The sequence below is a fragment of the Schistocerca serialis genome, chromosome 2 (assembly GCF_023864345.2).
Source record: "Schistocerca serialis cubense isolate TAMUIC-IGC-003099 chromosome 2, iqSchSeri2.2, whole genome shotgun sequence".
Classification (NCBI taxonomy): domain Eukaryota; kingdom Metazoa; phylum Arthropoda; class Insecta; order Orthoptera; family Acrididae; genus Schistocerca; species Schistocerca serialis.
Window position 1 is genome coordinate 880,424,542 of NC_064639.1, and position 17,445 is coordinate 880,441,986.

Here is a 17,445-nt window from a genome sequence, read left to right on the forward strand (position 1 = left end):
TATGCAACAGTCTATATGATGAGACGCTGCCAGGAAAGAACTGAACAAAAAAATCTATGTTCTTTTGGATCGACACTTAAAGGGAAATCTGCACAACACCCACAATACAGTGTGATTAAAACATACAAAATATTGATAGTGCAAAACTCAAAAGTCATGTAAAATTGAAAGGCAAATGAAAAATATACGAGTAGTACTGTAGTATCACGGTAGAAATCAGCCATAAATGTACCAGTGAGCAGGTTCATATTAAATGAATAGTGATTATGCAAGGACAAAGAAAGCATGTAATTTCAGTCAAATAGCTGTACATACATAGAAAGATCTTAAATTCATCAAAAACATTAAAGTGAATGGAGATACGTTTCTACATGGTGATACAACCAAACAGCTGATGAAATAAAAGAAGTGTGAGTTAGTTCAATAAGAATATTACAAAAATAAATTAACTAACAGTCTGTGTGCAAGAAGGCAACAACACGTATCTGAGGACACAGCAACGTAAGATATGATATAGCATATGAAGTAGCGATCGATAAAAACTACCGGGACATGTGTATAAAATATCTACATAGAACAGCAAATAATAAGGAACTCTTGTAGATAAAATACATGATATAGTGGAATGAATAAACTAGTGATAAAATAAGAACATGAATTTTATGACACAATGTAGAACACCTCACATATATCACGTATCGAGCCATGGATTATGCCCAGAAGATAGAGAAGTACACTGTGATAAAAATCATGGGATAGTGATATGCACTTATACAGGTGCGTACACAAGTTATAAAAGGCTAGTACATTAGAGAAGCTGTCATTTGTACCGAGGTGGTTCATGTGAAACGGTTTCCCGGAGTGATTATTGTCGCACAACGGGAGTTTTCGCACTTGCAAAGCGAAATGGTAGTTGGACCTAGACGAATAGGACATTCCACTTCGGAAATCCTTAGAGGATCGAATATTCTGACATCCACAGTGTCAAGAGTGTAGCGAAAATACCAAATTTCAGGTACTAACTCTCACCACAAACGCTGAAAGTCTTCACTTAACGACCGAGCGCAGCGGCATGTACGCAGAATTGTCAGTTCTATCAGACAAGCAACAGTACTTGAAATAACCACAGAAATCAGAGTGGGGTGTAGAACGAACCTGTTCGTTTGGTTAGCGAGCCGAAATTTGGAGTTAATGCGCTGTTGCAGCAGACGGCATATGCGAGTGACTCTGCTAACAGCACATCATTTGCAGCGCCTCTCCTGGACTCGTGACCATATCAATCGATTGACTCCAGATTTCAGACGGTAAGGGCAGACGGTAGGGTTCGAATGTGGCGCACAACCACGAGCCATGGATCTAAGTAGCCAACAAGGCACTGTGCAAGGTGGTGGTGTTTCCATAATGGTTTGGGCTGAGTTTACACGCACTGGACTGTTTACTCTGGTCCTACTGCACCCATCACTGACTGGTAATCGTTATGTTACACTACTTGGAGACCATCTGAAATCTTTCAAGGACTTTACGTTCCCAAATTTTTATAGATAACAGTGCGCCATGTCACAGGGCCACAACTGTTCGCAATAGGTTTGAAAAACATTCTGGTCCATTTGAGCGAATGATTTGGCTACCATCGAACATTTAAGGAACACAATCGAAAGGTCACTTCGTGCAAAAAATTCTGCATCGGCAACACTTCCGCAATAATGGACGGCTATAGAGGCAGCATGATTGAATATTTCTGCAGGAGACTTCCAGTGATACGTTGAGCTCATGCCACGTCGATTGCTGCGCCACGCCGGCCAAAAGGAGGTCCGACACGATGTTAGAGGGTATTGTATGACTTTTATCATCTCAGTGTATGACGATGTAATGTAACACCTAAACCGGTGACTTAATAAAGAGTTAAAAATTTACTGGTGGGGATGTAGTGCTTTTTACCTTGGTTGAGGAAGTGTGCTTGTTTACAGCGTGACATCCACACGTGGAGTGCGATGACATCTTGAGTTCTGCCGAGTCCCAGCCTGGCGACCATTGTTGTGCCTTCTCTTGACGGGCAGCAGAGAGAGGTTTGGTGACAGTGGTACGCCCAACAACAGAACTGGACGCAGTAGTGGCACCCTCCGTCTTTTCAGGCGGACCACGATTATGCGTACAGTATCACAAAGGACATACCAGAGTGTGAAAGCACCGAAGAGAACAAATTTTGGCATATTATATTCTTCATCGTTATACGATGCTAACACCTGTCATGATGGTACGATATTTGCCACTGTGTACGCAACGCGGTCACGTCTGGTTTGTGTAGGAGGTAAACTGGCGCGTATATGATACATTTCTGACTTCTTACTGTCTGTGGATCTGACCTGTATTCGAGTTTTCGTGAGGTTATCTTTCAACAAGATAACGGAAGTCCTCAAGTTGCCCTTGCTTATTATCCACTCCTACTTCGACACAGGGGTTACCTTTATCCTGGCCACCACCTTCTTCACATCTAGGACTCACGGAAATGTAATGGCCACACACAAGAACGTCGGCAATAGCCTGCCGCCGGCCGGTGTGGCCGAGCGGTTCTAGGCGCTTCAGTCTGGAACCGCGCGACCGCTACGGTCGCAGGTTCGAATCCTGCCTCGGGCATGAATGTGTGCGATGTCCTTAGGTTAGTTAGGTTTAAGTAGTTCTAAGTGCTAGTAGGACCTGATGAACTCAGATGTTAAGTTCCATAGTGGTCAGAGCCATTTCAACCATTTTTATAGCACGCCGCTAAGAATGGCGGACTGTTCACAGGGTTGAAGTAGCATGGAATGTTGTCCGTCACGCAGCTCAGTTCGACTGGATGCTTAGCCAGGTCAAGTCCATTTCTTCTGCTAGAGACGGCAGCTTTGTGAGCTAAATTTCATGCCATCTTTTTCCGCAGATCACTTACAAATATATTCTTTCTACTATATTCTATAAGCATGACATATAAATTTTCGTCGTTTGCTATCCTTCCTGCTTCCTGGTGTCGCAGTTGTAACGACAAACAATGCGTTATGCTATACAGGACATTTAATTATACACATTTACCGTGTGACAGCGTTCTATTTGTAAGAACACAGGAGTGCATACTGCCTGTATTTCGGGCACCATTTTTAACGTTTCTGCCACTCCGCCGATGTCATCAGTCAGCTTTCCTGTGTAATAATTACCCTCTTGTTTTCATGATTTCTTGAAAGTGTACACTTATTGTGCCTACCTGTAGTTCCTTGCTTATCGTTACGATGATATTTGGTATCACCTTCAGACCGCTAAATGTCACTAACAAAATTTATTCAGCGATGGTCAAACTAGAAAAAAATCACTACGTTTCCCATGAAACCTGAAGACTAGAGTTTGAGTGTGATTTTCTCTGCTTTCGGGCAGAGTTTAAAGTTGGCGATTGCCTTGCTTATGTGAATAGACATGACTCTAAAAGGGATAAAAGAATTAGCCTACAGTATCCGCTAATGTGGCATCACATGATATCATGTGTACCTGCGCATACCTTCGCTATGCTGGTGCATGATGCACTCAATTTATGGTGTTTATTCGATGTTCTGAATGAGAATACCTAAATTCATAAACTCTGTTCGTGTTCTCGTGTCCTTGGTGCTTCCAACTTCGTACTTATCATGTAATTCTGCTGATATATATTTGCCAGCTTGGAACAGGAAGAGAACAAAATGTAAAATGATCTGTTCATTCCACATCGTCTGAATTATATTAACTTTTACTGTGGGACACCATGTTGTAATCTCTGGGAAATTCATTTCTGATACTTCTTTTTTATTTTTTACAAGCTGTGGTTTAGTATTACAACGTTTCTGTTTGTTTACATTCGTATTTCCGTATTGGCAAATACAACCAATTACACGCAGTTTTGCAGATACGAAAAGCGATGTAAGAATTAGTTATTTTAAAACAAAATGTGAGTATGTTTAAATACTTTTTTCATATATTCCTTGACCAATCGTGCACATTAATGTTCATTTATAAAAAAATGCAGAATGAAACCGTTGTAGTATTATATTTCCGGAGGTCCGTAAATTTCATTTTCGTTTTCTCCGCCTGTTCATCAGATAACTCTATTAACTTTTTAGAATTTATAACAAAACAAGATATACGGCAACTTCCGAGTTAGTCGAAATTGACGATTCTGCCTTCTTTCCAGTAATTTTTATTCCGATTTTCAGCTGCAAAACATCTTATTCCGGTTTCTCCAAGAAATACGCTATACACAGCTGCATTTGCGAAATCTTCTATCTTTCCAAATTTGTCCACAACATAATAAGAACTTATTATATCTCTGGGAGATAATATTGTGCAATCCAAATTAATTATCCTATAAATTCCATTTTTACATGAGTTACTAAAAATGTCACGTATTTCAGATATTTTCCGAAGTTCGTTACTGTTCACGATATCTATTTATTAACTAGATAGAAAATTGTTATCATGTTTCGAAAAACGTACGCCGCTTTCCATAAATACATTCGCATTGTAGAAAAAGCCAAACATTTATTGTCTTATACATATGACATATTTCAGAGTTTCAGGAGTTAATTTCATAACTAGTTAACACAAGCTTGTTATTAATTTTATCCTAACGTTTAAGTACGTATGAAATGATGCCGTTTTGTTTCAAGTGTTCACTATTGAAAACAGGATATCAGTGCAATTATTATTTTGAACTATTACCGTTTCTGTAACATACTAGAAGCCGTTAAGTTGTGGTTGAGCTTATACTGTATTGGCAGAGACTAATGCTAGCACAGTATGTAATTCAGATTCATAACTACATGAGTGATCCTAACGTAAAAGAAGGAAAGGGCGACATTATAATGCCTCCAAACTCCAATTTCGTTTTCTCTGCCAATAAATCAGATGTCTATCCGCAATTCAATTGCGGCCCTTAAATATTCATTTAACATTATTTCATTGTGGTATAAATATAATAATCTGTTTGGTACTTTTCTACTTCCTGTTAAAATTCTTCAGTTTCTTTCCAATTCCTTGGGTGAACAGGAAGAGTAGACGTAGAGCCGGAAAATATCGATTTCTGTTAATGTGCGATGATAATGATAACTGCGATAAAGATACTTTTATTTCTTACAGGTTTTTGACACATCGACTACAGCTGCATTTCGGCAAGTCGTCGCACAAACATTACCAACTGTTGCACTGCTCCCCGGAATGAGTTTCTTTTCCAATCACGTAAAGGAATTTTTCGACAGAATTGCAACAGAAACCTACCAGTACAGAGAAAAACATAATGTTCTTCGCGATGATGTGGTTCACCTGTTGATGACGCTGAGACAGGAAGGGAAGCTAACTACAGAGGAAGGAGAATGTATAGGTGAGTAGTTGACCTCTGTCTGCGTCTCTCACTTGGTGGCTAGGACACCAGCGAAAGTTATCTATTATCTTTATTAAATGAACCATTATCATAACTGCCTTGTGCCCGTTAGTAAAGATTTCACTTCAAGTGGGGAAATGTGTAACTCATCAGGGTCAAGCAACTGTATTGCATAGTTTCATTTTTCGCTTGATTCCAAAAGCACACAGCCGTGAAAATAAAATCTGCTTCCACACTTTGTTGCTCCATTCTGTGCATTTTGAGAGACTTTAACCCATTTTGGCTTACTGTCCACAAGGTGATTCAGACTTTTCTGCTCAAGCCGTCTCCACTCTTAGAATGTGGCACTCTTGATGTCATCCAATGTGTGTTTACGTTTTCTGGATGACGGACTACTGTTTTCAAATCCCAAGCATGCTGAAGTGGCCTGATGCCAGAAAGATACTGCATGCCATTACATCATTCCGTTCGTTTAATTCCTGCTTCCTAAAGAACAGTGTGCGAAGTGGGATCGGTTTCCAAGTGCTCTATCGTCGTGAAACACGAACGCATCGTAGGCAAGCTGACTGTGAGACTGCGTAACTGGTTGGAGCTTCCTGTCCAAACTGGTTGGAGCTTCCTGTCCACGTGATACGTGATCCTGATTACCTTCTACAGTGATGGTGAAGTTCGGATGTCCTTGTGCGATACTGGTCCAAAACGGATACATCCACCCCCTTCTGAATACATTTGACTGCGTCCTTGAGACGTGCCAATGGGCACTCTTCATACTCCTCTACGAGGGTCACCAGTCATCAGACAGTTCCTGCACGACGCCACTGGTCCATATTCCATTCCATCTACGTGGCCAACCACGCCGTTGGGAAAATCCACTGTCGTTCACAATGGGCTCTAACGGCCATTTTGATCGAGTGAGTAGTTTCCAGACTGTCCTGACACAGTCTCAACAGAGTCCCGAAAGGTTGAGGACAATTCTGTTGCAAAGATACTTTGTGGCTAATCTTTTTTGTCACATGATAGCTGTTGAATGCTCAACTTTCCGTGACGACAACGCTGCTGGTTGTAAAGCACCAATGCTCCAACGATCTAGGATGCAAATGACAATTATACTTGTGTTGACCGACCGAAAGAACGTGCACAAGTATTCATCTTGAGGCTGAAGATCTAGTGTCCGTGTTTGCTTGCCAATAAATTCGTTTTTGCATGGAATCCTCCTTCAGCAAGTAATTTTTTTCTTTTTTTACCCAGACATGATTCGTTGAAGTTTCGGCATCATAAGGGGTTTCCTTTTATTTTATTTTTATCAAAGAACAGGAAAATTTTTCTTTACTATATGTACATACACAAAATTGAGTTTTTAAGAATGTGCCCACGAATTCTAAAATAGGAAATACTATTTACGTATGCTTTGTTACCACAGTCCGCGGTTTTTGTAGTTTTCTATGTTTTGCGTTACAGTTCTGTTGCCTTGTCATCTACAAACATTGTTTCATTCTGTGTGTAAGAGTACGTGTCTCTGCGTATTTGTGTGTGTGTGTGTTTGTGTGTGTGTGATTTAATTTGTGTATAACGTTTGTGTGCATCCAGTCTTCATTTTTGTAGTTGTCTTTACTGAGTGGGGTACACAAGCCCCATTGTACAGTTCACGACTAGAAACAAAGTGCATATCAGCTAGACATGATCCTACAACCAAGTACGCAATTCGACAGTCAACGTTTCTACATGTTTCAAGACCTAGTCGTAGTCCAGCATGTGAACTACACTGCTCAACAAAAACTTGGAATAATATCTTAAAATATAATCTGCGACACAAGAGGTCTCATTGACGCACTTCGTACATTATTCAAACTAGAGCCCATATGGTGGATAATGTTTACTAATGACATGCTTTGTGGCCGTTTTCCAATCATGTAAACACACCACAGCCGCAACGGCACACAAAGAGATATCCAGTGTCAACAATAGCTTCATTCAGTTTTTGTTCAGCACTGCAGCGACATGCCACCCACAGGCATCCAGCACTTCGATTGAGTCAGGATACTGGCCTTACTTTCAGTAGGTCATACACAGAGTAGTGTGTCCAAGGTGTGGAGAAAGTACAGAGAGACGAGAAATGTAAACGATACCCTTCCAGTGGTCGTCCTCGTAAGACAACACCAGTTCAGGGTTGTTTCCTCCAACTGTAGGCTCACGGGCGTCCAACATCACCTGCCACATATATTGGAAATGACAACAGGAACCCGTATTTCAGATCACACAGTGCGTAGAAGTCAGCATCAGCGTCTTCTTTGTTCTAGAAGGCCTATGAGAAGTTTTGCAACGATCAAACGGAACCGGGCACCAGACATGTCAGGGTTTGGAGAAGTGCTAGACGACACCAGTAACGCCGATACTTTCAGGAAGTCCATCCGTTTGCAGGTGGAAGTGTAATGTTTCGGCGGCAATGATGGGACTGCGGATCCCTCTGATTCCCACCTAGCGGCAATTTGACTGGTCCCCAATTACCTCCAAGAGGTGCTACAAACGACTTAAGGCCCTACAGCCCAGAAGTCGGTGATCACTTCATCCTAGTCCATGACAATGCAAGACGGCACTGTACTCTAGCAGTGTCCCGCTATCTTCAGAGATGCAACACCAACAGAATGCGTTTGCCAGCACATTCCCCAGATATGAATGCAACTGAGCGTACGTAAGACCTGCTGACGGTGGCCATTGCGCAGCGTCCGAATCCACCTGACAATCTTCATGACTACACTGTGGTGTAGGACCTAGTACCCCAAGATACACTTGATGGTCTCATGCAGAGCATACCTCGTAGAGTGGAAGAACTCTTCCTTGTTTGGAGAGGTCATACTCACTATTAAATGACCGATAATCATCATCATGAGACAAAGATTTTCACCGTCTCAAGATTTACACTTAGGAGAGAGCCCGCATTTTTTTGCAATGATTTTTCGTAACTAACGGAAATAGTTTTTATTATAAGAAGCAATTATATTTGCTTTGTTAATAAAGCACTGTACAAACCTCAGTGGGTGTAGTATAAGAAGTCATTGTAGTAAACTCTGTGATTTTCCAAACTTTCATTGTGCTGTGTACATAAATAATGCATGTACACCCTTACCTTTATTACGGAAACGGCTACAAGAAACAGCACTGTAAAGTACCGAGGAAAAGATTTTGGAGAAAAATAGAACTTGATCTATGGAATTCATGAAGGCGGTGCAGGACTTTGTGTAGTACTTATTTTTATGATGACGTGGCAGTAGACCCATGAAGATCTTAATGAGAAACAACATACCAATGTTACAATTACTAGCTCAAAACCAGGTACTGTCTTCGGGATTAATATTTGGGGAAATGCTGATCAGTGACGCAGTGTTGACGGCATGGTCAGGGAGTGTTGACTGAGGCAGATCGTGCTTCTTGCAGGCTGCCCATTAGACTGAGGAGCAAAACGCAATATGTCTGGGAATTCATCCCATCAGATCGTAACGCCTATGCTGGTCTCTTCCTGCAAAGCCACAAGAACTGAGATGGGACTTTGTAACACAATTTCACTCCGGATTACGACAGACTATAGTGAGGCAGCTGTCTGCATAATATTAGAACGAACCAGCAAAGGCCTGACACGAAATATCTATCCTGTGGCCCGCAAGGGACTCCTCTCGTGGTCAAAGGACCTCAAAGCAGCACTTGCATCCTACATCGTCAGTTATTTACTTGGTATATTCCAGTCTGTGTCCTTTCTTACAGTTTCTACCCTCTACAGCTCTCTCTAGAGCCATGGGTATCACCCTGTCCCTTCTTCTTATCAATGATTTTCTCATCTTCTCCTCGTGGATTTAGCGCAATATCTACCCATTTCTTGTTATTAGTCAACCTGATTTTTTACACCCAACGATGTGCTCCTAATTTGCTTTCTTTTGAAATTTTTCTGCAATTTAATACCCATGTTCGATACCCATGGGCATGAACTTCCTTTTTGCCTGCTCTATACTGATTTTTCTGCCCCCCATGTGTTATCTTGCTTCCAAGATAGCAGACTTCTCCCTCCTCGATTACCTCGTGCTTCCCAATCCTATTGAGTTCACTGCTAAGCTTTTCTGCTACTCCTTATTATATTCGTCTTTATTCTGGTTAGTATCAGGTCATTTAACACGTCCCCAATTCTTCTTCCCTTTCATTGTGGATGTCATCAGCGATTTCACTGGCTGATCCTACGTTATAAACAAGTAAATAACCACCAGATGTGCTGGCCCGACGAGAGGGATTGTTGGGAGACTATGAACAGCCTGGACTGCTACAAAGAGCCCAGTAGCTTTCCTTAAATTCCCAATTTCAAATAAGTTCTTGTGAGAGTAGTGCTCCTGGAAGAAGAGATATCACGGAAAATTAGTGCGAAGCCTGGAAAGTACGAAAGTGATTCTGTAGGAACTAAATCACTGAGAGCGAGTCGTGGATAGCTCAGTCGCCTCGGGCATGGATGTGTTTGATGTCCTTAGGTTAGTTAGGTTTAAGTAGTTCTAAGTTCTAGGGGACTGATGACCACAGCAGTTGGGTCCCATAGTGCTCAGAGCCATTTGAACCATTTTGATAGCTCAGTCGCTAAGAGAATTTCCCAAGAAATCAAGGTTCTGTGTTCGATTACTGGTGCGGCATACTGTTTTCCCCTACCAGATAGTCTCGTAACCGAAGCACGCAGTCACAGGCGAAGAAAGCCGTCCTCAGTAAAACAGCTCGACTGATGTTAGATTTTGACACTGAAGTGACGATGAATTTTCTCAAAGCGTGCTTCTTGAATACAACATCGTGTGTAAGGACAAAGTGGACCTTAAGAATTCCGGATATTAAGAAACTACACACGATTTAAAAGTAATGCTACTGAGGAGTGTTAAAAATGTAGTCTACAGATAAACTAAGAAACAAAGACGGAAAACTTACCAGAACGAGAGAGAGGTTTGTGTATCGTCTGCCGTGGAGCCCAGGAAAGACACCACAGTAGGTGGAATCGAAGAATGGAACATGCAGAACAAATTGTGCGGGGAGTATAGTGTCGTAGCTATGTAGACATGAAAAGATAAACAGAAGATAGGAAAGGATGGCGGGTAGCAACAAATCAGTCGAAATGCTGATGGCTTAAAAAACCAGTTACTAAATGGTCACAAATATTTTTCAGTTTTTCCCGTAAAGAAATGACCCTTAATCAGTTACGAGAAGAAATGTAAAGTCTATCGTGAACACGGAACATGAAGAAATTTATGACGTCATAGCATGCAGTTTAACCGTTAAAACTATTCACCGGGTATTAAACATATACGATACCGTTGGTTTTGCTCAACGCCCTACGAAATCCGAATGAAATCGAGCAGACCCCATATTCAAATACTGTACTAAACATAAACTGGTGCGTTTTGTATTATACACTGCTGGCCATTAAAATTGTTACATCCCGAAGATGACGTGCTACAGACGCGAAATTTAACAGACAGCAAGAAGATGCTGTGATATGCAAATGATTAGCTTTTCAGACCATTCACACAAGGTTGGCGCCAGTGGCGACACCTACAACGTGCTGATATGAGGAAAGTTTCCAACCGATTTCTCATACACAAGAAGCAATTGACCGGCGTTGCCTGGTGAAACGTTGTGATGCCTCGCGTAAGGACGAGAAATGCGTACCATCACGTTCCCGACTTTGATAAAGGTCGGATTGTAGCCTATCGCGATTGCTGTTTATTGTACAGCGACATTGCTGCTCGCGTTGGCAGAGATCAAAAGACTGTTACCAGAATATGGAACCGGTGGGTTCAGAAGGGTAATACGGAACGCAGTGCTGGATCGCAACGGCCTCGTATCACTAGCAGTCGAGATGACAGGCATCATATCCCCATGGCTGTAACGGATCGTGCAGCCACGTCTCGATCCCTGAGTCAACAGATGGGGAAGTTTGCAAGACAACAACCATCTGCACGAACAGTTCGACGGCGTTTGCAGCAGCATGGACTATCAGCTCGGAGACCATGGCTGCGGTTACCCTCGACGCTGCATCACAGACAGGAGCGCCTGCGATGGTATACTCAACGACGAACCTGGGTCCACGAATGGCAAAACGTCATTTTTTCGGATGAATCCAGGTTCTGTTACAGCATAATGATGGTCGCATCTGTGTTTGGCGACATCGCGGTGAACGCACATTAGAAGCGTGCATTCGTCATCGCCATACTGGCGTATCACCCGGCATGATGGTATGGGGTGCCATTGGTTACACGCCTCGGTCACCTCTTGTTCGCATTGACGGCAGTTTGAACAGTGGACGTTACATTTCAGATGTGTTACGACCCGTGGCTCTACCCTTCATTCGATCCCTGCGAAACATTTCAGCAGGATAATGCCCGATCGCATGTTGCAGGTCCTGTACGGGCCTTTCTGGATACAGAAAATGTTTGACTGCTGCCCTGGCCAGCACATTCTCCAGATCTCTCATCAACTGAAAACGTCTGGTCAATGGCGGCCGAGCAGCTGGCTCGGCACAATACTCCAGTCACTACTCTTGATGAACTGTGGTATCGTGTGGGAGCTGAATGGGCAGCTGTACCTGTACACGCCAACCAAGCTCTGTTTGACTCAATGCCCACGCGTATCAATGCCGTTATTACGGCCAAAGGTGGTTGTTTTGGGTACTGGTTTCTCAGGATCTATGCACCCAAATTGCGTGAAAGTGTAATCATATGTCAGTTCTTGTGTGGTATATATGTCCAATGAATACCCGTTTATCATCTGCATTTCTTCTTGATGTAGCAATTTTAATGGCCAGTAGCGTAACTTACAGAGTATGAAACTTTGCTGTTTATAGGCACCGACTCATTAAACGTGTATAAAAGACGCGTATTTTTGATAGCACTGTGTAGATGTGTCTACTTTGATACAATATCTCATAATGAAATTACTGAAAGTGGTACGTCGCTGGTTAAAATTGCTATTATACCTGAAGTTACACGACTGACGCTCAGAATATAAGCTTCTCCAGACTCGGCTAAATAGCTACGCTCTCCATATATCATTTCAAAGTTATTTTCGTAAAAACGATACAAAAACGAGGCTGTTTAAATTATACGTGTACTTGATTAATTTTAACATCAAGGAATATATGTTTTTCAGTCCTGCTCATGCCGATATACTTAAGACTTTATTTTTATTTATAGATGCTATCAGATTTTAAATAAACATCCTTTTGTAAAGTAGAAGAAGTTTTCCTGAAGAAATGATTTTAATTTGGATTTAAAACCTGCTCTGCTACTTTGCTTTGTTACTGGGCAAATGATTAAATAAATGTTTTACGTATATTGAACTCTTTTCTGAGGCTCTGAAAGTTTAAATAATGGGCAACAAAAGTTATTTTTTTCCTTTAGCATTGCAGATATTGATAAAACTATTCTTCTCCAATTCTGATAAAATTATGATAACTACTTTTACTAGCGAAAATGTGTATATATTCTAAGATGCAGTTAAAACACACAGCCCCTTGAAGAGATACCCATTATTATTCACTTGCAGTTAATACTCACTTTTTAAATGGTGACTTACCTCTGAAAATTATTCCATAAATCAGATTTGAATATAACTACGGAAAATGTGTTAGGAGATTTACTCACTTGTTTCCAAGTTTTATAAAATGCATAACACTGTGCTGTCTGTGATTATGTTATTCATTCTGCGACCAGTTTCGGTTCTAGACCATCATCAGTGGCAGCTGTACAACAGACAAAAATGGACAATGTGACAATACCAAACGAAATAATAAAAAATAGGAAAAACTGTTAAAGCGGTCGAAATATTCACAAAACTTATCACAAACGTATCACATGTCATATATGCTTTGACATAAGTTACCACTGAAACCCATAATTCCCAATAAAAAATTGTAACAACATTAAAAAATGATGGAACATTGACAAAAGGACAACATGTGATGTACAGCAACACAAGTCAAAGAACTTAAAAGGCAACGATGAAATCTTGACCAAACCAAAAGAAGTTATGATTAAACACTTTTGTTGTAATCAGATTACAACACTGAACTTCTACATTTGATTGACCTTACATAAAAAATCAATAAAACAACATACAAAGTAATAGAATAACAGGACTGATGAATGTCAGAATATACAATATTTTACAATCCAGTCAAAAATGTAAGCATAAAATACAAGCTACACGGCAGTCCATGAAACTAAATTCAGTCGAGCCATATCTGACTAAAGTATACATTAAAAAAATTAATACAAAGCAAATACAATTTTTATGGGCCTATAAAAACATAAAGGAATGCAAAATATGTAGATGTAACACATCTAAAATTTTTATACGTTTGCTACAATTTAGCCATTTTTTTAAATGAAGAAATATGGTATACATCTAAACTGCTACACATTGGTTAGAGGAATATGTCATCCAGTGTCTACAGAATCATAAAATTTAATTGTAATTACATTTATCTTACAGATAAAAGTTAATAAGAGATGTGGTAAGAATCTACACTTTAACACAGCGGTTCAAAAGTATTTCACGAAGACTAGCAATTATACGATGAGAAAAAGTGACTGAACTTGTCCGATGTTGAGCAGCTCAGTAATATGATCATTCCAGCTCAAATATTCACCAATATTTACACACACAATTTTTGAGCACTTTATTCCATTTACTGACTCCCATTACTGTGCTACATCATTTCTTGGTATGACACTATTTGTTGTATGGAACTGAAGCTGAGAGGCAAACACTTCATGGATAAATATCATTCCTGCAGTTGTTTTCACTCAAACAGTACAGGTATGTATTGTAACTAGTATCATCCGCAAATAGTACCAGTTCTGCTTAAGGAATGTTAAGTGGAAGGCCGTACAAGTCCATAGCAGCTGCAAAATTGAGCCCTTTAGGAAACTGTTGTCACTAAAATTTTGAATCTTTCCAATATTGTCTGAATATCAGCACAAAATTTTCATCCTTTTTGTTATGTATGACTCAGAGCAGTTGTTTGTAAGGCCAGCGGATCCATAAAACGTAAGTTGTAGTAAATGATTAAAATGATCTAAATAATCAAAAGCTTTGAAAAGATTACAAAAAAAAACAACTATTGCTGTTGTATTATTTGAGGCCCGAAAAATCTCTGATCAAGTTTGAGATGAATGTTGTTGATAATTAGGTCAGCTATTAAGAAATAGAAAATTCGATGACAGATGTGTTATATGGCGACGAAGTGCGTTTGTTAGCATACTGTTCTCTGTATTTAGAGATCTGGTAAATGTGAAGTTCGAACCCCTCAAACGTGTTTGTAGCTCTGTAAGTTGCTATACTGGTTATCTGTAATGGAATATTTTTTATATTTTCTTTCTGTGGTAATCACGTTTGCATCGATTGACACTTCCACAATAGTATCCGGGATTTTTTTGTGAATCGCTAATAAATATAACGGAGCTACTTCAAGTATTTCCATTTTCTAAATCTAAATTTGTGTGTTTGGTATAGCAGGTGCAACCAGTTGCCAATGCCCACAATCGATGTTGGCGCAACTGTCCTATTTGATTCTTTTGAACACACAGTAAGGATGTAAGAACCAGTGACTACATTCATGTCCATATCCATAACTATATCTATGTCAACATCTATGACAATGTAGACATGCATATCTGGAAGAGAATCTACTTACACTACCAAATAATCGTCTATATGGATACCAATCACAGCTTATATATGTGTCTAAGAACATCCACACGTCTTCACCCATTTGCAAATCGGCATACAAACCCAGATCCACATTCCTGTGCATATCTACATCCACATTCAGATATGTATCTTAGGATTTGTTAATATCGCCATCCTAACCACCCAAGGTTGCATACATGTCCTACATCCACATACACATTAATGTTCACGTGAAAGTATAGATGCACATCTCTACCTGCATTCCCGTCAATATTACAGAGTACGATCCCACTTTCATGTCCATGACTACATCCATATCTATGTCCACATCCATTTATACATCCACATCAGGATGTATGGCTTTCCTCACCCACAGTTTGCATCTAAGTGCAAGTCCATCTCGACCTTCTGCGTCTACATTCAGACCCTCGTCTGTATCTGCATCTACATTCATGTTTGTGTTCACGTCCATATAGATTTTCATGTCTTGAGTGAGTATGGGCTTACATGCAGCTGTCCAGAGCGTTGTTCAGTGGACATGTACTTGGAGCTCGTACTGTGTTTCAGAGATCAGCGACAAGCTGATGGCGGCGCACTTGCTTATGACCTTCGCGCTCGGCTTCGAGATGACTTCGACCACCATGAGCTTCTGCCTGCACGAGTTGGCAATGAACCCGGACGTGCAGACCAAGGCGCGAGTCGAGGTGGATGCAGTACTCAGCCGATATGGTGGAGAAATGACGTACGAAGCCCTGCAGGAGATGCGTTATCTGGACATGGTGGTGGCAGGTAGGGGCTCAGCACATATGGTGTTTTTCCATAGGTAGTATATTAACTCTAACGTTATTGCCACCCACAGGACAACAACGATCCCACTCCGAAGAATTCACTTTCTTTCTCGTGTCTATAAATCATGAAATACTTATAGTTTTTCGAGTAATGCACAGCTAATGTAGCAGCTCATTCACAAGCTTCCCTTACTCAATTGAGGCTACACTATACTGGAGCAGCAGAGTTTGCGTGTCTTGGACCCGATCAAATTCACAAATGATTTGCAAGGGATATCGTCCTAATCCTCGAGGCTCTCAAGGGTCACCACAGTAGCCTGTGGCCGATTGAGGATTCTCCGGAATCCTATGCCACTATCTTCTCGGTATTATCGTGCAATGATGCTTCTTCATCTACACATACACGAATATTTTGCAAGCCGCTGTACACTGAATTGAAGAGAGTACATCGTACCGGTATTACGAACTTCATGCCCTCTTCCATTCGCGCATTTCGCGAGGAAAGAGCGACTGTCTTTACACATCCGTCGCCACCTAATCTCTGGTACCATTTTCTCGTGAGTCATACGTGAGCTACAAGTTCGTGGTAGCGTAATGGTCACAAAGTCATCTTCCTATATGGATTCACTATATTTAAACAATAGGTTAACTGGGAACCACATTCATCCAATTTGAGTTCCCCGAGCATATCAGATATAATTTCGTATCAGCTAAACCGAACTGTTACGATCCTAGTAACGCTTCTCTGAAGTCGTTCGGTGTGTGTAGTTCGTCGAAATCTAAATACCCGGGACATTAATAGAACCGGTAACAGTAGCATCTTCTGTTGGATTACTTTTACAAAAATAAATGTGGTGTTCTATTCGCCTTCCCTAGTAATGCTTCCAAAAATATTACTTAAGTTCTTACAGGATGTGACATGGTCAAAATGTTCGCCACTAATCTTGTAATCAGATACGTTCTGATCTTTCTGCAAGTACTTACGACGATCTTTTCCTGCGCACAAGTGCATCAATAGTAAACAATCTTATACTAGTCTTGGCCATTACGTAATACTGTGGTTGTGTCCTTCAACTGAAATACTCACCTAACCCTTTACTTTACTCCAACCCTCTTCCCTGAGCTTCTTCATCACGAGACAACTACTGCAACCTACATTCATCTAAACCTGCTTACTGTATTCTTCACTTGCTTTCATCTACAATTTTATCCCCTGCCTTTCTCCCCCCTCCTCCCCCACACACATGCACACAATTTTTACCACACTGACGACTCCATCGTGCCTCAGCCTGTGTCCTATCACCCGACTCCCTTTTTCTGTCAAAATGTTCAATAAATTCCTTTTTCCCCAGTTCACTGCAGTACCTCCTCACTATATACTGCCCCCCCCCCCCCAACACACCGCAATATAATATTCAGGATTCTTCTGTAGCACCACATTCGAAAGTCCTCTGTTTAGTTCTTGTATGAACTTTTTATCGTCGACGTTTCACTTCCGTTTTGGGCTACATTCCAGGCAAATATCATCCAAAACACACTTAAATTTTTCTACTACTGAATAGAGGGAAGTCTTTGCTTGAC

The 17,445-nt window shown here is 40.8% G+C and overlaps 1 protein-coding gene across 2 annotated transcripts in view; it reads left to right on the top strand.

The window, feature by feature from the left end:
* Positions 1 to 17,445, top strand: part of LOC126458212 (probable cytochrome P450 6a13) — a 56,468-nt gene that overhangs the window by 28,608 nt on the left and 10,415 nt on the right. For both annotated transcript variants that reach the window (XM_050095106.1, XM_050095108.1), the window contains exons 3-4: positions 5,131 to 5,371; positions 15,644 to 15,865. In XM_050095106.1, coding sequence (XP_049951063.1) covers positions 5,131 to 5,371; positions 15,644 to 15,865 — 463 coding nt within the window. The remainder of the gene's footprint in view (positions 1 to 5,130; positions 5,372 to 15,643; positions 15,866 to 17,445) is intronic.